The 21,461-nt window shown below is 46.4% G+C and overlaps 1 protein-coding gene across 1 annotated transcript in view; it reads right to left on the reverse strand.

The window, feature by feature from the left end:
* Window positions 1–21,461, reverse strand: part of TNRC6B (trinucleotide repeat containing adaptor 6B) — an 814,361-nt gene that overhangs the window by 455,503 nt on the left and 337,397 nt on the right. The window contains 1 exon segment of the mRNA XM_073592654.1: window positions 85–243. Within this exon segment, the coding sequence (XP_073448755.1) occupies window positions 85–243 (159 nt within the window).

The raw sequence follows: 21,461 nt of genomic DNA on the forward strand, positions 1-21,461 counted from the left end.
TTTGAGGGGAGTTTGAAAATACACAAAACTACATTTTTATTTATTTTTTTTTTTAGTAAAAAACTGCAAATTTGAATAACTTACCAGTTTTCATGGCACTAGGAGCTACAGGGGGTGTGTTTCCCCAGCCTGGGGTTGGAGGTCCAGTTTCTTCTGCTTCCCCCCATCCAGAAGCAGGTTCAGACGGCTCACCCCAAGCTGCAGTGCCATTGTCAGCTGGAGGACCCTTATTTTTGCCCCAAACTAAATAAAAAAAACAAAAAAAGTTAAATGTAAGCAAATGCATTAACACATTCCAGCTACAGAAAGTGACTACCATGTTTCTGACATAATCAAATTTAGGTACATACAAAGAAGAATGCTTAAATGCTTCACCGTAAAGGGGGGGCCACAGGGTCTGTCAAGGTAGCAAAAAAAAAAGAAAAAAAATCCTAAAAGGGTGCCCTGCAAGCTTACAGCTTTTATACTCACTATTCTGACGGCATAGGTTTCCTTTCACCATTCCATTCCAGGGCTGCAGCCTCTGTAGGTCTGTTTGAAATTCAACTTTCAGGAATGTCAGATGCCAGTGTTCCTCACTACACTTTGACCCCTACATCTCCACAGGACTAAAATTGACTTAGGAGTCGATGAATGGAACAGTTTTTATTTATTTCAGGTACTTATATAGCGCTGTCAATTTACACAGCGCTTTACATATACATTGTACATTCACATCAGTCCCTACCCTCAAGGAGCTTACAATCTAAGGTCCCTAACTCACATTCATACATATTAGGGACAATTTAGACAGGATCCAATTAACCTACCAGCATGTCTTTGGAGTGTGGGAGGAAACCGGAGTACCCGGAGGAAACCCACGCAGGCACAGGGAGAACATGCAAACTCCAGGCAGGTAGTGTTGTGGTTGGGATTCGAACCAGCGACCCTTCTTACTGCTAGGCGAAAGTGCTACCCACTGCACCACTGTGCCGCCCTGGCACAGAGCGGGAGAAACGTGAATTTAGGTTTATGTTTTTTGTTTTTTTATATCAATACACAAATGTTTTGCCTTTCATTTCTATATTAAACTGAATGAGTTGTTTTATAAGGTGAGGGTTTACACTCAACTATGCCTGCACTTTCCACCCAGCTGCTCCATTCATACATATCCATTTTCATCATAGTCATAGCAAACTAATCCCTTTTAGGTTTGAATAGGTTCTTTCTCCTAAAGAAGTTTCATCTCTTTACATAAATGTTCTATGCTAGGATTTACATCAGGACTCCTATCAAGCCACTTTAGAATAATTCAAGGTCTGTATTTCAACTCTTTTTTTGAGGTTTGTTTTGTGTCATTAACCTGGCGGACCCATGTTAGAATGTACTGACCTGTGAGTGAGAGAGAACTTGTCCGTCAAAACGAATCTGTCGGACAATCCCACCGACCGTGTGTAGGCTTCATCAGACTTCCGACGGACCTTTTCAGTCGAAAATCAGACGGACTTTAGATTTGAAACATGTTTCAAAACTTCCCTCCGAAGCCAGTTCCTATCGGAAAATCTGTTTGTCTGTATGATGGTCCGACGGACTAATGACGACGCAAGGGCAGCGACAGCACCATGCCCATGAGAATGTTTTGCGCTGGTTCGCGGCGAAAGGGTACTGTACATCTCGCTCTCGCTGCAATAGGAAAAAAAATAATTTTCCTATTACAGCGGGCGCGAGAGGGAAGCGACAATGTCCCTTAGGTCTGGTATGGATTTTAAGGGGAACCCCCTACGCCGAAAAAACGGTGTGGGGGTCCCCCCAATATCCATACGAGACTATTATCCAAGCATGCAGCCTGGCAGGTCAGGAAAGGGGGTGGGGACGAGTAAGCGCCCCCCCCCCACCCCGAACCGTACCAGGCCGCATGCCCTCAACATGAGGGGAGAGGGTGCTTGGGGGAAGGGGGCGCCCTACGCCCCCCCAACCCCAAAGCACCTTGTCCCCATGTTGATGAGGACAAGGGCCCCTTCCCGACAACCCTGGCCGTTGGTTGTCGGGGTCTGCGGGCGGGGGCTTATCGGAATACGGGAGCCCCCTTTATTAAGGGGGCCCCCCAGATCCCAGCCCCCCGCCCTATGTGAATGAGTATGGGGTACATCGTACCCCTACCCATTCACCTGGGGGAAAAAAGTGTCAATAAAAAAAAAAAAAACAAACACACTAGACAGGTTTTTAAAGTAATTTATTAGGCAGCTCTGGGGGTCTCTTCCGACTCCTCCGCTCTCCGGGCTCTTCTCCCGATCTCCGGTTCTTCTGCCAGGCTCCTCCGCTATTTTCTGCTCTTTTGTAAGCATTGGCCCGGTCTTCTCCGTCGTCTTGTTCCCTCTTCGCTTCCGATGTTAACACAACACTCTCTCACGCTGTAATGCCGTGTGAGCGGTGCGCAACGACTTATATAGGCATGGGGCGTGGTCATCGGGTGATGTCACCCGGTGACACCGCCCCTTATGACGTCACAGTCCCATCATGCCCCCTTATTAAAGGGGGCTCCCGGATTCCGATAAGCTCCCCCTGCCTGCAGACCCCGACAACCAACGGCCAGGGTTGTCGGGAAGGGGCCCTTGTCCTCATCAACATGGGGACAAGGTGCCTTGGGGTGGGGGGGCCGCAGGGCGCCCCCTTCTCCAAAGCAACCACCCCCCATGTTGAGGGCATGCGACTTGGTACGGTTCGGGGGGAGCCCTTGCTCGTACCCACCCCCTTTCCTGACCGGCCAGGCCGCGTGCTCGCATAAGGGTCTGGTATGGATTTTGGGGGGACCTCCACGCCGTTTTTAACGGCGTAAGGGGTTCCCCTTAAAACCCATACCAGAGGGCCTGGTATGCTCTTGGAGGGGAACCCATGCCGGTTTTTTAATATAAAATTTAGCGTGGAGTTCCCCCCTCAAGATTCATACCAAACACAGTGCCTGGTATTGGTGGGGATCCAAGTCAGATCCACTTTTTTTATACTTTGCTATAGGGCCAATCTATACTATACTTTGCAGCTTGCTATAGGAGGAGAATCAGGGCTGTTCTGTGTAAAACCGTTATAGAGCGCAGGTATCCAGTGTTTACAATCACTTTAAAAGTGGTAGTAAGGTCTTTTTTTTTTTTTTTTTTTTTTTACTTGTACCAACAGGTAAGCCTACAAAAAGGCTTGCCTGTAGGTACAGCGAACATCTAAACTTGCACGGTTTAGGAAATATTCACACTGCATGCAACCTGTGACATCACTGGCAAATGCGCTCTGAAGGGATGGCAAACCTGCACCGTCCCTTCAGAGCTACGTGCTGTGGGGGAGTGATGTCATCGCGGCTCGACCAATCAGACCACACAAACTCAGAAGGAAGACCAGGTGAAGATGGAAGCCCTGTCAGCGGTGAAAGTGTGCCGCTGCAGGGCTTCTTTCCAAGGTAAGTATTTCATAATGTGCTAGACTGTATGCGATGCTTGCTAGTACATTATGTTATTATCTTGCAGGTTTTTTTTTTTTGTTTGTTTATTTCTTAATAGGCTGCCGTTTCTACCGCCTTAAGGGCTCTGTGTAGGGAAGATCAGCATATGAACCCAGAGAAGCTGGAGGCTGATAGACTGGAGTGAATAGAAGGCGTTACATTACATACAAAAAAAGTTTACCAGTATTGTGCATTGTACTTAAAATGATTATATCCATACAAAAAAGTCTCTGCCTTTAGTATTACTCTAATATAAAAAAAATATATAAATCCCCCTCCACCCAGCTTCATTCCTGACTCCCAGTTAAAATACCCAGTATAGCGACCTTCTGGGCATATTTATTGTTCAGATATACACATTATTTTTACATTGGATAAATGTACGAACGTCATTCCAAAATTTCACTTGCTTTTAACATTCAATCTTAAATTGAATGTAATTTTTAAACGAAAACCACATACATAATCTGAAATTTCTCTCGATTGCGAAACATTTTCTATTCCGCCTCTTTCAAATTTTCCCGTCAATGTGGTTGATAATGAATGTCGATTTGACCCCACTTACAATTAGCAAATCGAACTAATGTATACTTAAAGGGGTTGTAAACCCTTCTGACACTGACTGGCCCTCAGCCCCCGTTTTACTCACCTAAGCCCGTTCGTTCCCTCGGCTGAAACGTGATGTACCTCTCTGCCTGAGGTTCTCGGCTCTTGATTGGGTAGATTAATAGCAGTGCAGCCATTGGCTCCCGCCGCTGTCAATCAAATCCAATGACGCGGGCGCCAGGGGTGGGGCCAAGTCCAGCATTCTGTGTCTATGCACACAAATGCTGTACTCGGGAGCGCGTCTGCAAGGTAACCCCCAGGGAGAGCACTTCTCCCAGGGGGTTTACCGATGCGAGGAGCCGCGAGTGCCGAAGGACCCCAGAAGACTAGGTTCAGGGCCACACTGTGCAAAATGAACTGCACAGTGGAGGTAAGTATGATGTTTGTTATTTAACCACTTGCCGACTGCCTCACGCCGATGTACGTCGGCAGAATGGCACGGGCAGGCAGAATCACGTACCTGAACATGATCTGCCTCCCGCGGGCGGGGGGTCCAATCGGACCCCCCCAATGCCCGAGGCGGTCGGCTAGTGTCTGGGAGCGATCAGACGTGAGGGGGAGACCATCCTTTCGTGGCCCCCCCTCGCGATCACTCCCAGCCAATCAGATCATTCCTCTGCTGCTGTATGCTAAACAGCAGCAAAGGAAATGATGTCATCTCTCCTCGGCTCGGTATTTTCCGTTCCGGCGCCGAAGAGAGAAGACTGGAATGTGAGTGCACAACACAGCACACTCAGTAGTACATGCCAGGCACACATTAGGGTTCCCAAAAACGCAGCGTTAGCGGGATCAGCCCAGATACCTGCTAGCACTTGCGTTTTGCCCCTCCGCCCGGCCCAGCCCACCCAAGTGCAGTATCGATCGATCATTGTCACTTACAAAACACTAAACACATAACTGCAGCGTTTGCAGAGTCAGGCCTGATCCCTGCGATCGCTAACAGTTTTTCTGGTAGCGTTTTGGTGAACTGGCAAGCGCCAGCGGCCTAGTACACCCCGGTCGTAGTCAAACCAGCACTGCAGTAACACTTGGTGACGTGGCGAGTCCCATAAGTGCAATTCAAGCTGGTGAGGTGGCAAGCACAAGTAGTGTCCCGCTGCCACCAAGAAGAAGACAAACACAGGCCCGTCATGCCCATAGTGCCCTTCCTGCTGCATTCGCCAATCCTAATTGGGAACCCACCACTTCTGCAGCACCTGTACTTCCCCCATTTACATTCCCAACCAAATGCAGTTGGCTGCATGAGAGGCATTTTCTTTATGTCCTCCCGAGTACCCCTACCCAACGAACCCCCCCAAAAAAGATGTCATGTCTACAGCAAGCGCGGATATAGGCATGACACCTGCTATTATTTTCCCTCCTGTCCTGACAATCCTGGTCTTTGCATTGGTGAATGTTTTGAACGCCACCATACACTAGTTGAGTATTAGCGTAGGGTACAGCATTGCACAGACTAGGCACACTTTAACAGGGTCTCCCAAGATGCCATCGCATTTTGAGGGACCCGAACCTGGAACCGGTTAAAGTTATAAAAGTTAGTTACAAAAAAAAAAAAAAAAAGTAAAAAAAAAAAAAAACCACAAAAAAAAAATTTAAAAAAATAGTTGTCGTTTTATTGTTCTCTCTATTGTTCTGCTCTTTTTTACTGTATTCTATTCTGCAATGTTTTATTGTTATTATGTTTTATCATGTTTACTTTTCAGGTATGTAATTTTTTATACTTTGTTTACTGTGTTTTATTGTTAACCATTTTTTTGTCTTCAGGTACGCAATTCACGAATTTGAGTGGTTATACCAGAATGATGCCTGCAGGTTTAGGTAGCATCTTGGTATCATTCTTTTCAGCCAGCGGTCGGCTTTCATGTTAAAGCAATCCTAGCAGCTAATTAGCCTCTAGACTGCTTTTACAAGCAGTGGGAGGGAATCCCCCCCCCACCATCTTCCGTGTTTTTCTCTGGCTCTCCTGTCTCAACAGGGAACCTGAAAATGCAGCCGTTGATTCAGCCAGCTGACCATAGAGCTGATCAGAGACCAGAGTGGCTCCAAACATCTCTATGGTCTAAGAAACCGGAAGCTACGAGCATTTCATGACTTAGATTTCGCCGGATGTAAACAGCGCCATTGGGAAATTGAGAAAGCATTTTATCACACCGATCTTGGTATGGTCAGATACTTTGAGGGCAGAGGAGAGATCTAGGGTCTAATAGACCCCAATTTTTTCGAAAAAAAGAGTACCTGTCACTACCTATTGCTATCATAGGGGATATTTACATTCCCAATAAAAATGATTAAAAAAATAAAATAAAATAAAAAGGAACAGTTTAAAAATAAGATAAAAAAGCAAAAAAATAATAAAGGAAAAAAAAAAAAAAAAAAAAAAAAAAGCACCCCTGTCCCTCCCCTGCTCTCGCGCTAAGGTGAACGCAAGCGTCGGTCTGGCGTCAAATGTAAACAGCAATTGCACCATGCATGTGAGGTATCACCGCGAAGGTCAGATCGAGGGTAGTAATTTTAGCAGTAGACCTCCTCTGTAAATCTAGTGGTAACCTGTAAAGGCTTTTAAAATGTATTTATTTTGTTGCCACTGCACGTTTGTGCGCAATTTTAAAGCATGTCATGTTTGGTATCCATGTACTCGGCCTAAGATCATCTTTTTTATTTCATCAAGCATTTGGGCAATATAGTGTGTTTTCGTGCATTAAAATTTAAAAAAAAAGTGTGTTTTTCCCCAAAAAATGCGTTCGAAAAATCCCTGCGCAAATACTGTGTGAAAAAAAAATGAAACACTCACCATTTTAATCTGTAGGGCATTTACTTTAAAAAAAATATATAATGTTTGGGGGTTCAAAGTAATTTTCTTGCAAAAAAAAATATTTTTTTCATGTAAACAAAGTGTCAGAAAGGGCTTTGTCTTCAAGTGGTTAGAAGAGTAGGTAATGTGTGACATAAGCTTCTAAATGTTGTGCATAAAATGCCAGGACAGTTCAAACCCCCCCCCCCCCCCAATGACCCCATTTTGGAAAGTAGACACCCCAAGCTATTTGCTGAGAGGCATGTCGAGTCCATGGAATATTTTATATTGTGACACAAGTTGCGGGAAAAAGACATTTTTTTTTTTTTTTTTTGCACAAAGTTGTCACTAAATGATATATTGCTCACACATGCCATGGGAATATGTGAAATTACACCCCAAAATAAGTTGCTTCTCCGGAGTACAGGGATACTGCATGTGTGGGACTTTGGGAGCCTAGCCGCACACGGGACCCCGAAAACCAAGCACCACCTTCAGGCTTTCTAAGGGCGTAAATTTTTGATTTCATTCTTCACTGCCTATCACAGTTTCGGAGGCCATGGAATGCCCAGGTGGCACCCCCCCCCCCCCCCAAATGTCCCTATTTTGGAAAGTAGACACCATAACCATTTGCTGAGAGGTATAGTGAGTATTTTGCAGACCCCACTTTTTGTCACAAAGTTTTGAAAATATTTTTTTTCTTGTCTTTCTTCATTTTCAAAAGCAAATGAGAGTTGCAAAACACTCACCATGCCTCTCAGCAAATAGCTTGGGGTGTCTACTTTCCAAAATGGGGTCATTGGGGGGGGGGGGGGGTTGTGCCACCTGGGCATTCCATGGCCTCCGAAACTTTGATAGGTAGTGAAGAGTGAAATCAAAAATTTACACCCTTAGAAATCCTGAAGGCTGTGATTGGTTTTCGGGGCCCCATACGCGGTTAGGCTCCCAAAAAGTCCCACACATGTGGCATCCCCATACTCAGGAGAAGCAGCTAAATGTATTTTGGGGTGCAATTCCACATATGCCCATGGCCTGTGTGAGCAATATATCATTTAGTGACAACTTTTTGCAAAAAAAAAAAAAAAAAGTGTCACTTTCCCGCAACTTGTGTCAAAATATAAAATATTCCATGGACTCAACATGCCTCTCAGCAAATAGCTTGGGGTGTCTACTTTCCAAAATGGGGTCATTTGGGGGGTTTGTGCCATCTGGGCATTTTATGGCCTTCAAAACTGTGATAGGTAGTGAGGAGTGAAATGAAAAATTTACGCCCTTAGAAATCCTGAAGGCGTTGATTGGTTTTCGGGGCCCCGTACGCGGTTAGGCTCCCAAAAAGTCCCATGTGGTATCCCCGTACTCAGGAGAAGCAGCTGAATGTATTTTGGGGTGCAATTCCACATATGCCCATGGCCTGTGTGAGCAATATATCATTTAGTGACAACTTTTTGTAATTTTTTTTTTTGCCATTATTCAATCACTTGGGACAAAAAAAAATTAATATTCAATGGGCTCAATATGTCTCACAGCAATTTCCTTGGGGTGTCTACTTTCCAAAATTGGGGTCATTTGGGGGGGGGGGTTGGTTGTACTGCCCTGCCATTTTAGCACCTCAAGAAATGACATTAGGCAGTCAAACTAAAAGCTGTGTAAATTACAGAAAATGTACCCTAGTTTGTAGACACTATAACTTTTGTGCAAACCAATAAATATACGCTTATTGACTTTTTTTTACCAAAGACATGTGGTCGAATACATTTTGGCCTAAATGTATGACTAAAATTGAGTTTATTGGATTTTGTTTATAACAAAAAGTAGAAAATGTCATTTTTTTTCAAAATTTTCGGTCTTTTTCCGTTTATAGCGCAAAAAAGAAAAACTGCAGAGGTGATCAAATAACATCAAAAGAAAGCTCTATTTGTTGGAAATAAAGGACGCAAATTCCGTTTGGGTACAGCATTGCATGACCGCGCAATTAGCAGTTAAAGCGACACAGTGCAAAATTGTATAAAGTGCTCTGGTCAGGAAGGGGGTAAATCCTTCCGGGGCAGAAGTGGTAAAAAAAAACAAAAAAAAAAAAAACGAAGGTTTACAATAACTTTAGAATGAAAACTGAGGCACGTGCGCAGGCTCTGGTAAGATGGCTGCTTAGCCATGGAGCTCTGCGTTGTGGCCACCGAAGCCCACCTACTTAAAGCTGTCCCAGCTGGCTTTCCTCACCTCCCACTGGGCCCAATAGTGTCCTCGATCTACCTGACCCCTTTATGGCTGGCGAGGCAGGTCGCTGCACCGGGTCCCGGCCGCCACCAACAAGCCGACAGCAGGACTCCAAGATGACCTCATCTGGAATATGCAGTTCAGTTTTGGGCACCAGTTCTCAAAAAGGATATTGGGGAACTGGAGAAAGTGCAGAGAAGGGCAATCAAACTGATAAGAGGCATGAAGGAGCTCAGCTAGGAAGAAAGATTTGAGGAACTGAATTTATTCTCTCTGGAGAAGAGGAGATTAAGGGGGAATATGATCAACATGTACAAATACATAAGGGGTCTATGAGGGGTGAAGGTGGTGTGGAGTTATTCGCTTTAAGGTCATCACAGAGGACAAGGGGGCACTCTTTACATCCAGAGGAAAAGAGGTTATCCAAATACAAAAAGGTTTCTTCACAGTAAAAAGCTGTGAAAATGTGGAATAGACTCCCCTCCAGAGGTGGTTCTGGCCAGCTTAGCTGATTTCTTTAAAAAAGGCCTGGATTCTTCCCTAGTTGTACATAATATAACTGGGTACTAACATTTACAGCTAAAGATGATCCAGGGAAGATCAGATTGACTCTCGGGGGATCAGGCCTGCTGTAGCAAAATGGATCATGCTTTGCTGGGGTTTTTCACCTTCCTCTGGATCAACTGTGGGTATAGGCAGGGCCGTCTTATCGAGCAGGCAACATTGGGTACAGCCCAGGGGCCCCAGATGCACATGGGGCCCAATCAGGGCCGGTCAGATCTAGAGGGAAGCTACTGGCAGTGCTAGGGTGGCATGGTACACTGCACAGAGATTAAACAGTAACTTTGTTAGTAGCGGCGCAGCGCGCCCTGGCTGCCTGCAGTCCTCAAGTTGCCACCATGGCAGATTGCTGCTGTGGGCGGTTCGACCTGCCGCCTGGCTGGGAGCGGGTGTACTGTCACGGTGCTGTGCCGATCCTGTTACCTCCCTTGCACAAAACCTGCGAGATGAGAGTGAGACCCAGAAATAGGAGTTCACAGCACAGTGTGTTAAACAGGCCAGTGATGCTGCTCCTCCTACTGATGATCCATCTGATCCCTGCCCATACACATAACACTGTGAAAGGACTTTGTGTGTATGTGCAGGACAGATGCCATATTGGAGCACACACACACTACAGCAGGCATATAGTGGTAGATCCTGGCTGGAGAATTGGTGAGCGTGTCTAACCCGCCCTTGTTAATTACAGATGGCCCTCCCTCTGCTCTGAGTCTCTGATTGAGGGCTAGAGCTACATTCACACTGGCAATTAGGGATGGTGTGCATTGTAGCAGCAGTTCTCCTGCTGCTGTCAGTGGGTACATACGGCCGCTGGCCCTTTTCACTATAGTGATTGCTGCATGCACTTTGTGTCCAGCAACAATAACCACAGGTAATCGCTAGCTGCACAGACAGCCACGAATAGGTTCAGCCACCAGCAACCTGTCGTTATAGTTAACAGGGCCGGTGGCCGCACCTACCTGCTGACAGCCGCTGAGAGCTGCAGGAAGAACTGCCACTTCAGTTCGCACCGGCCCCAATCACCGGTGTGAACGTAGCCTAATGTATACTATATGCAGTGACAGATATTTTACTGCATTGTAATATATTTGTCACATAAGGAACACTCAGGAACAGTTTCTTTCCTGTGTCCCCTTCACACTGCAACACAGCATATGGCTGCGCTTCAGCACGCTGCAATAAAATGCAGACATGCTCCATTTTATCGCAGCACACACGCCCAATCACATGGTAATGCAGCGCGTCTCACTGCTGTACTCTACCGTGAATGAAGTGTAAGTTTTTCACTCTTCAAATAAAGTTTATACAAAATAAAGGGAGCCATGTGATGCGCTGAATTGCGCACCACACTGCCCCCACCACAGTCGGCTACGCAGAGCTTCCAATGTGGTGAATCATTCCGGCAGATTTGCATTATGTATGAATACAGCCTGAAAAAGGCTGCCACTCCTCACATGGATTTTTTTTAGAGACACTTGTTAGGCAGTGAGGAAGCAATGTCAGCTCCTCATCCACTTGTTTTAACTCCCAAAATGCTGCATCACCCCACCACAACCACATGCATTGCACACGGTTGCAGGGAAGTTGCAGCACGGCTCTATCAATTCTAAGGCCTCATGCCCACGAAGGCGTTTAGGAGCTGTAAGTGGCATAGGTGTTTTTAAGCTCCAGAAAAAACCCAGGACCAGCGCGTTCTGAGGCTTCAGCGCTAGAGCTGTAAAAACGCCTGACGCCGGTAAAAAGTGTTAAACGCGATACATACGTTCACACAGTGTTAAGCATCGTCCGATGTTTCTCGGTCTCTATTTGAAATCAATGGTTCCCTATGGGAGCCCACTGATTTGAAAAGAAGTCGCACCAGAAGTCGGATCAAGATGATTCAACTTGTGTGCTAAGAATCTTGAAGGGGAACTCCGCCAAAATTTTGTGTGAGGTCTCCCCCCCAATGATCCATACCCTTATCTGAGCACGCAGCCCGGAAGGTCAGGAAGGGGGGCGACGAGTGAGCGACCCCCCCCCCGGACCATACCAGGCCACATGCCCTCAACATGGAGGGTGGGTGCTTCGGCGCCCCCCCCACCTCAAAGCACCTTGTCCCCATGTTGATGCGGGCAGGGACTTCTCGGAATCTGGAAGCCCCCTTTAACAAGGGAGACCCCAGATCCGGTCCCCCACCCTAGGTGAATGAGTATGGGGTACATGGTACCCCTACGCAGTCACCTAAAAAAAAAAAAAAAGTCAAAAATAAACACTACACAGGTTTTTAAAGTATTTTATTAAGGCAGCTCCAGCTCTTCTCCCTCTGACGGTCCTTCTCCTCTCTGCACTGTCCTCTCTCTCCGCTATCTTCTTGCTCTTTTGCTGGGTCTTCTCCCTCTGTTCTTCTTACGATATTGACTCAACGCAATCTCCTGGTGTAATGCTGGGTCCGCCGTGTGCACTGACTTATATTGGCATGGAGCAGGGCCACTCGATGACGTAAGTTGAATGACGTCATCACCCCATCATGCCCCAGGCAGTGACGTCACAAGGGGCGTGGCCTTCAACTTGCATCATCGGGTGGCCCCATCCCATGCCAATATAGGTCATTGCACATGACAGACTCAGCATTACAACAGATCATCACGTTGAGTCAACATCAGAAGAACAACAGAGGGAGAAGACCCAGCAAAAGAGGGAGAAGTACCCCATACTCATTAACTTAGGGTGGGGGCTGGCATCTGGGGGCCCTCTTGGTAAAGGGGGCTTACAGATTCCGATAAACACCTGCCCGCAGACCCCGACAACCACCGTGCAAGGGTTGTCGGGAAGAGGCCCTTTGTCCCCATCAACATGGGGGCAAGGTGCTGGGGTGGGGGGCGCAGGGCCCCCCTGCCCCAAAGCATCAACCCCCTCATTTGAGGGCGTGTGGTTTGGTATGGTCCAGGAGGGGGCGCGCCCCCCCCTTTTCCTGACCTTCCGGGCTGCGTGCTCAGATAAGGGTCTGTTATGGATCTTGGGTCTTGGTATGGCAGGGTTCCCCTTCAAGATTCTCAGCACACAAGTCGCATTATCTTGATCCGACTTTTGGTGCAACTTCAATTCAAATCAATGGGCTCCCATAGGGAACCATTGACGCCAATGCAAAACGCGGATAAAATCGCGTTAACACCGCTTTTTTTCCTGGCGTCAGTACTAGCTTTACAGCTAGTTTTTTAAAGCGCCCATTGGCATGATGCCTAATAAATAATGTAATAACAAATCAAATAAATCTATCAACTATTTATACTTTAATTCTTGAGAGTAGGTGCGAAAATTGGGACAGGCTTGTAGGGGCCCCAGTGCATTACTTTGCCCAGGGGCCCATTATGCCGTTAAGATGGCCCTGGGTATAGGATTGTGTATATAGGATTGTATGTTTTTTGGGGTTTTTTTTGGTTGAACTAGATGGACTTGTGTCCATCAACCTATGTAATTATGGCCACCTCAACTCAGGGTCAGCCACGAGGAGAACAGCCAGCAGCCATCACAAGGTAGGGTGAGCACGATTCAGGCCTGCCAGCAACCCTGTCCCTTCCAGGAATTAGTTTGCCTCGATAGACTCCGATTGCCCACACCCTGGAGGATCTTTTGGACACCCAGTCCAGCCAGCAACCGCCCAGCCTGCAACCACCCAGCCCGGAAATGACAAGCATGCTTCTCCATCACCCCCCTATGGTGGACCCAGGGCAACAAGCTCTGTTAGCAAAATTCTCAGTTTCCGGAGCAGGGTTTGGCACGCACAGCGGCAAAAATAACCACCAATATCAAAGCAGATATTCAGGGGTTAGGCTCCAGGGTTGAAGTGGTGAAAACAATGCTGCAAACTACCATTGCATGTACAAATCAACATATGCACCGTATTCAGGATCTGCAAGATCAGCTTGATACTGCGCTTTCTAAAATTGATGATTTGGAGAATGGCTCCCGGCGTTATAATTCTTCGGATTAGAGGTCTACAAGAGTCAGAAATATATATAGAAGTTGTGGTCCGTTCCTTTCTCCATGATCTTCTGCCTGACCTTTCAGATCAATCGACTTGAACTGGACAGAGCACACAGGGCTCTTCAGGCACCCCACGCTGATGGCCTGCCACCTGATATCATGAAACCACAAGATTCAAGTCTTTGCTGATATTTCGCCTTATATCATACAGAAGCGACGTGCCTTGAAACCCCTCTTGCAAGCAATTGCTTGCAAGGATGTCAAATACTGGTGAACTTTCCTGTTATGCCTGCATTTCCCTTATCAGAATAAGTCCCACTCCTTCTCTATGTTCCAGGAAGGGGAGAAGGTGCTGCACCATCTCAGGCTCATCAACCTGGAACCTTCTGCTAGATCTTCGCAACGTCCTTTATATCCACCTGATGAAGTTACACCACCTCCACGTCTGATCTCTCCACTCTGGAAATCACAAAGCTCCCGTTCCTCCAGGAATGTCCGTCCGCCTTGACGTCCTGCTGTCAACAGCAACTATGTATGTACAGTAGTTCAAAAGCTGGAATTCTCTCTTAAATTGAAGTGCAAAAAACTGTAGAAGAACTACAATGAACAACCAACAAATGGCACAACTAGACAATTGGAACATACTAGGTAGCCAGTCATACTATGTTATATTTTCCAATTGTCCAATAGCACAGTCCAATACCAATTAATTTACTATGTTCAACATGGTATATATAGTAGGCGGAAGATGGTTGGACTATATCAGGGACATCTCAGACAATTTTTCCAATCCCTGGTTAAAGTATATCATAAAAAGAAAAGAGAAGGGGGGGGGGAAATATAGGGACCCCCCCTCCTCAAATGAAGTGGGACTTTGAAGGAAAATACTGAGTCTAGTAGGTGAACATCAAACAAGTTTGATAAAAAGTTAACAATATTTATTGAAATATGATTAAAATAGCATTGTCAAAAACATGTACAGACATATGACCATCCAGTAGTAACTTTCAAAATTCATACGTGACTAAAGCCAACATGTTTCGCAAAAGGATTTTCGCTTCATCAGGGCTAGACACGATGTCATTGATTCATTTAAACTGTGTAAACAATGAACAATCTCGAATTACATATTGGTCATACATGAAATCAAATCATAACAATAGAAAAATATCAGTTACATAGAATTATTGCTCACCTACTATTAAAATGTCAAAAGAATAAGGCTGACTAGCCCCACATATATATAACCCCCCCCCCCCCCCCCCTTTGTCCTCTCTTGCCTCACCTAAATTGTGTTTGACTAGATTGGAATATCACTCATAAGAACCATGCATATATTGTTTCTGTTTTGTACTTTTGCTGCTGTTTATAAATATTTATTTATCAAACTCAAGGTATTTGGTCCATTTGGACCACTGTATATGCTTTTTTCCCCTTATTCCTGGATCGCTCCCGCTGCCTGCTGGCGACGGATACCTTAGGTGGGAGGACTCGGACGTCCCTGCGTGGGGGGCGGAGCTGTCTTTCTTCCGCCCCTAACGCCGCCGGCGTGGTATGGGCAATGCGCGCGCGTCCTGGGAGGTGAAATGCGCATGCGTCCGCCCCCCTCGATGCGCGCGCATCCTGGCAGGGACGTCGGGACCGGAAGCAATGCCGGAGGTCAGCCCTGACCTGATTGCTTCCGGTGGGACCGCACCATTTAAAAGATAGAGGCGCCGGTGCTGTCTGATAGACGCATCCTGCGACCATCCATCGCGACGGGCGGACGCACAACCATCTGACTAGGAGCCACCTTAGCTCCTCTCCCTCCATCTTTATACTTAGGGGTAAGCTGAGATTTGCTTGGACGGACTTGCTTTGCTTTATTTTTTATTTGGATGTATCCGTCAATGTGGGACTATTATAACTTTAGGGACACATAAGTGGCAGGGCCCTTGCACTACTATCATTATAGGTTTTGTGCCTTTTTAATTACCTGAATCTATTGCCTCATTAGGATTAATTGTCCCATTTAAATTAAATTACTACACTGGGACACTATGGACACGGGCATGGTATATCTAGTAGCCATCTACCAAGAACTGGGGTAGACTGTTCCCTTCCTTCCTGCAATAAAGATATAGGCATCCTAAGCAATTAACTGGCCGACTGTGCCCTGCACTCCAAGCAAGTCTCTCTCTTTTTCTCTCTCCTCTCTTTCTTCCCCCCCTTTTCCTCTTTTTCCTCCCCCCTCCCCTTCCCCCCTTTTCCTTTCCCCCCCCCTCCCTTCTTTCCTTCTCTTCTCCCCCCCCCTTTCTTTCCCCTCCCCCTTCTCCCCCATTTTGGCATAGATGTCTGTTAAACACTATACTATATATACTACAAACATACCTTTTATGCAATGTACTGATTTGGGCGTCATATTAAAACTTCATTAACATACAATGCATCAGACCTATTTGACCGTTATGGTCATCGTTAGTACGATGTATGATCTATTCTGAATCAGAGGAACTTATGGGTTTCCCGTCTTTGTTTCAGTACGGGTTACCAGCCTATATTGCCCTCAGTGTGCGGTCCAGTCCTCCTACTGGTATTGTCCGTCTGGGATCTGGCACCCAGGGACAATCCGTGCCAGTTGGCTAAGCGGTTGATGTCCGGTGAATGGTGGTAATAGCCTTATTCTTTTGACATTTTAATAGTAGGTGAGCAATAATTCTATGTAACTGATGTTTTTCTATTGTTATGATTTGATTTCATGTATGACCAATATGTAATTCGAGATTGTTCATTGTTTACACAGTTTAAATGAATCAATGACATCGTGTCTAGCCCTGATGAAGCGAAAATCCTTTTGCGAAACATGTTGGCTTTAGTCACGTATGAATTTTGAAAGTTACTACTGGATGGTCATATGTCTGTACATGTTTTTGACAATGCTATTTAAATCATATTTCAATAAATATTGTTAACTTTTTATCAAACTTGTTTGATGTTCACCTACTAGACTCAGTATTTTCCTTCAAAGTCCCACTTCATTTGAGGAGGGGGGATCCCTATATTCCCCCCCCCCTTCTCTTTTCTTTTTATGATATGTTCAACATGGTAAATGAATTGGTCTGTGCTAAGGATTTATAAATCTATTTAGCTTTAAACAACAAAAGTTGTTCAGCTTACTCACAGAAGAGACGGTTCCTCTTCTCATCAAGAATATGAGATGCTAGACTGAATAGTCTCTCACTCTCTGTACTAGTGCTTAGGGCAGATAAATATCTGCGTGCAATCTTTGCAAGCAAAGGAAAACTTTTTTTGTTGATGTGCCAGTACTCAAGGGGATTGTGGCTTCTGGGGATAGGCTGTTCAGCTAAATAAAATGTCCAGCTTTTGGGTAGCTGCACTTGTTGTAGCACTGCTATGGACCGGGGTGCATTCATGTAAAATTTCTTCAAACATATTAGATATGGAGGGAGCATGTTCCTCTTCACTTGTATGCAACCATTTCTCACTTTCCTCTGTGCTACACCTCGAAACTTCTTCACCAGATACTTCCACCACCTCCATTTGTGCCTGTATCATTTCCCGTGCACGCTGCTTTTTCTCCACATTAAAATAATGCTCTTTAAATCGAGGATCTAGAACGGTTGCAATGCAGTACAGAGGGTTGGACTCTGTCTTGAAACCAGTTGGTAATGGCCTCCAGTAGAGTGGTTTTAGCCGTTTTGTCAGGGAAATAGCCGTAGGACTGGCGATCCTGCCAGTAACCGTCATGGTCGCGCCGGGCGAATCATTCGCCCGGGTGCATGCACGCACACGGGTGCGCGACGATGGGTGCACACAGGTGCAATACGGCGGGCGCATGCAGATGTGCTATGGCAGGTGCGCACATCTGATTCCTGTTGACTACTCGGCTTGCCTGACTCTTTCGGCTCTCCACCTGCACCGACCCCCGGCTTGGACCCGACTACGCTCACGTCTGCACTCAGGTACCTTTGCTTGTCCGCACGGTGTTTGCCCCTACCCTGGCTACCAACTCTGTTCCTGATTTATCCTGTTGTACCTCCCCTCTCGGACTGATCCTGTTGTGTATGACCCCTGGCCTGGCTTGATCCTGTTCCTGGTTGCTCCACTGGGATCCTTCTATGCACGGTTGCCCAATCTGCTTTACCAGCGCACCCCAGCTGCCCTCAGCAACCCAGCAAACCACATTCGGCAACCCGTGCATCTTTGGGCACCGTACTCCCTGTCTCACTCCCAGGGATACGCTGCACATAGCCCTCTCAGCAATCCGGTCTCGCACCAAGGACTTGACAGTATAATCCAGCCATGACTGAGGCCGGCAGAGGTGCGTCCCCTGTAGAGGATTTGTGCCAACAGGCTTCTACCCTTACACAAGTAGTTCAAGAACTACAGGAAGGATACCTGCATTTAGAGGGTAGGCTACAGCCATTAATGGAACCAACTACCTTTACAGTGAGGATCCTCCAGAACCACGAGTACCAACTCCAGTGCGATTCCCCAGAGATCGACTAAAGTTCAGATCTTTTAAAAATGCACGTTTGCTATATCTGGCTCTGCAGCCCCGGACTTTCTCCATTGAGACTATTAAAGTTGGATTCCTTATTTCTTTACTATCTGGTGATCCCCAGGCATGGGCCCACAGTTTGTGGGAACAAAAAGACCCAGTTATCCGCACAGTGGACACCTTCTTCGCAGCCATGTCAAAGCTCTACGAGGACTCACAGCTCACAGCCACTACCGAAGCCGCTCTGCATTCTCTACGGCAGGAACGGCAGCCGGTGGAGGACTACACCATAGACTTCCGTCGGTGGTCTGCAGATACAGGCTGGAATGAGGCTGCTTTAAAACATCAGTCCTGTTTAGGACTTTCTGAATCTCTCAAGGGTGAATTGGCCAGCAGTGGTATTCCTACTACTCTTGAGGGTCTCATTCAATGGGCCATCCAGTTGAATAGACATCTACGGGAGTGTCAGGCCAAACGGTCACAGACTTTCTGTACACTTATTCCAGAGACTGGTGCTATGCCTATTAGTATGATGCGAGCTGCACTGACCCCTGGGGAGAAACAACGTTGGCGTCAAGCCAACTTATGTCTTTATTGTGGAGGAGATGGACACTTCCTGTGCAACTGTCCCATTAGGCCCTGTAAGCCACTCAAATACACCCCAGTGTATTTCCAGGTCTCCGGGACTCCCGCTTCTCACCTTGTCCTTTCCATCATGTTGCAGTTGACGGAAGTGACTGTTCCGCTGCAAGCCATAGTTGATTCCAGGGCATGCAGCTGCTTCTTGAACCTAAACCTGGCAAAAAGACTTACCCCTGCTCCCCAAGAAACATAGGCTGGAAGTTCTCCTGGCCGATGGTACCCTACCCAGTTCTGGTCCAGTTACCCAGGAGACTGCTCCTCTCTTTGTCACTACTCCTGACAAAGATGTCCTGAGCTCCCCCATGTTTCCAGTCATCATGGGTACTCCTTGGCTCAAAGCACACAACCCTCAGATCAACTGGGTCAAGAGAGAGAAATTGTGTTCACCTCTCCCTACTTCTTGCAGCATTGCCTAGCTCCCAGCCACAAGGACACTACCAGTTGTCTGTCAGTTCAACCTGTATCTGTCAGTTACCCAAATGTGCCACTAGCCTATCACAAACTTTTGGATGTCTTCAGTAAGAAAAAAGCTGCTGTTCTACCTCCACACAGGCCATATGACTGTCCGATCGAATTACTCCCTGGGGCCGAAATTCCATTTGGACGTATTTTTCCCCTCTCGGAGATGGAATTAGGAACCCTACGTCAATATATTGATGAAAATTTTGAAAAAGGCTTCATCCGGCCCTCTTTCTCTCCTGCTGGTGCCGGAATTTTTTTTGTTGAAAAAAAAAAAGGACAAAACCCTAAGGTCATGTGTGGATTACAGGGAACTTAACAAAATTACCATAAAGAACAGCTACCCTCTCCCTCTCGTTCCTGAACTCTTCCAGTGATTTCATACTGCCCGGATATTCACTAAGCTTGACCTACGGGGGGCCTACAATCTCGTTTGCATCCGAGAGGGTGACGAATGGAAGACAGCGTTCAGAACACGCTTTGGACATTATGAGTATTTGGTAATGCCTTTTGGGCTATGCAACACCCCAGCCACGTTTCAACATTTTGTAAACAATATTTTCCGTGAATACCTAGATTTCTTCGTCATCTATCTGGATGATATCCTTATATTTTCAACTACCCTGGAGCTTCATCAGACATTTGTAAAGACAGTGCTAAACACACTGAGAAAACAGACTCTACGTGAAAGCAGAGAAATCTGATTTCAAAAAGGCGTCCATACAATTTCTGGGGTTAATCATCTCCACAGGTGGTGTAGCCATGGATCCACAGAAAGTGCAGGCAATCCTAGATTGGCCAACTCCATCAGACAAGGGGGTGCAAAGATTTGTGGGCTTCGCAAATTTCTATAGAAGGTTTATTAAAAACGTCTCTATTATCTCACCTGTAACCCAAGTAACCCATCTACATGCTCAGTTCCTGTGGTCTCCAGAAGCTCAATCTGCCTTCGACAAGCTGAAGACTCTATTTACCACAGCCCCAATCCTACAACACCCTGATCCCGCTCTGCCTTACATCCTGGAGGTTGATGTCTCTGAAGTAGCCACTGGGGCAGTTCTGTCAACGCCAGGGGCCTAAATGGTTACTGCATCCCGTGGCCTTCTCTTCACCGAAAATTAGCCAATCCGAAAGGAACTATGATGTGGGTGATCGAGAACTTTTGGCCATTAAGACTGCTCTGAAGGAGTGGAGATCTCTCCTTGAAGGTGCCTCTCACCCCATAATGATATTCACAGACCACAGGAACCTAGAGTACCTTTGCACTGTAAAGCGATTAACACCTCGACAGGCTCGATGGGCTCTGTTCTTTGCCAGATTCAATTTCCACATAACCTTCTGCCCTGGATCCAAGAATGGGAAGGCAGATGCTCTGTCCCGGATGTTCTCTGATACTCCCGAAGTGGCGCCTCCCAGCACCATCCTGTCGCCACAGAACTTTCTTATGATCCAACCCAACCTGAGCTCCTCACTCAGACAAGCTTCCTCCCACTGCTCAGAACCAGAAGCATCTTCCCTAACATGGATGGGTTCCTTCGTTACCAGGATAAAATCGTTGTTCCGCAGCCAACCAGGATCCAGGTCCTAAGGACATTGCATGACCATCAACTTGCTGGCCATTTTGGGGTGCGAAAAACGGAGCTGGTCCAACGATCTTTCTGGTGGCCGTCTCTGAAGTCTGACTGTAGGAAATACGTTAACTCCTGCACCACATGTCAGCAGAATAAGGGGTCCAAAGTTAAATCTTGGGGTCTGTTACGTCCTTTGCCAGTGCAACCATGGAAAGAAATTCTTTATTGTAGAGTTACCTCCCTCAGAAGAGTTTACAACTATTCTGGTAGTTGTGGATTGTCTGTCTAAAATGGCTCACTTTTTGCCCATGAGGGATACACCATTTGCCACAGAAACGGCAAAGGCTTTCATAAGAGAAATAGTCAGACTACACGGCTTACCTAACAGTATTGTGTCCGATAGGGGGGTTCAATTTACCTCCAGATTCTGGAAGGAGCTCTGCAAAATGCTGTCAATTAAAATACATCTATCTTCTGCTTATCATCCCTAAAGCAACGGTCAAACTGAAAGAACGAACCAAACCTTAGAACAATATTTACACTGCTTCTGTTCTTTTTCCCAGGACGATTGGATCTCCTTACTCCCCTGTGCGGCGTTCGCATATAATAATTCAATTCATGCAACCACCAACCAATCCCCTTTCTGGCCATCTACGGGTTCCATCCCTCATTTCTACCCAATGTCAT

The sequence above is a fragment of the Aquarana catesbeiana genome, linkage group LG07, assembly GCF_042186555.1.
Source record: "Aquarana catesbeiana isolate 2022-GZ linkage group LG07, ASM4218655v1, whole genome shotgun sequence".
Lineage (NCBI taxonomy): Eukaryota > Metazoa > Chordata > Amphibia > Anura > Ranidae > Aquarana > Aquarana catesbeiana.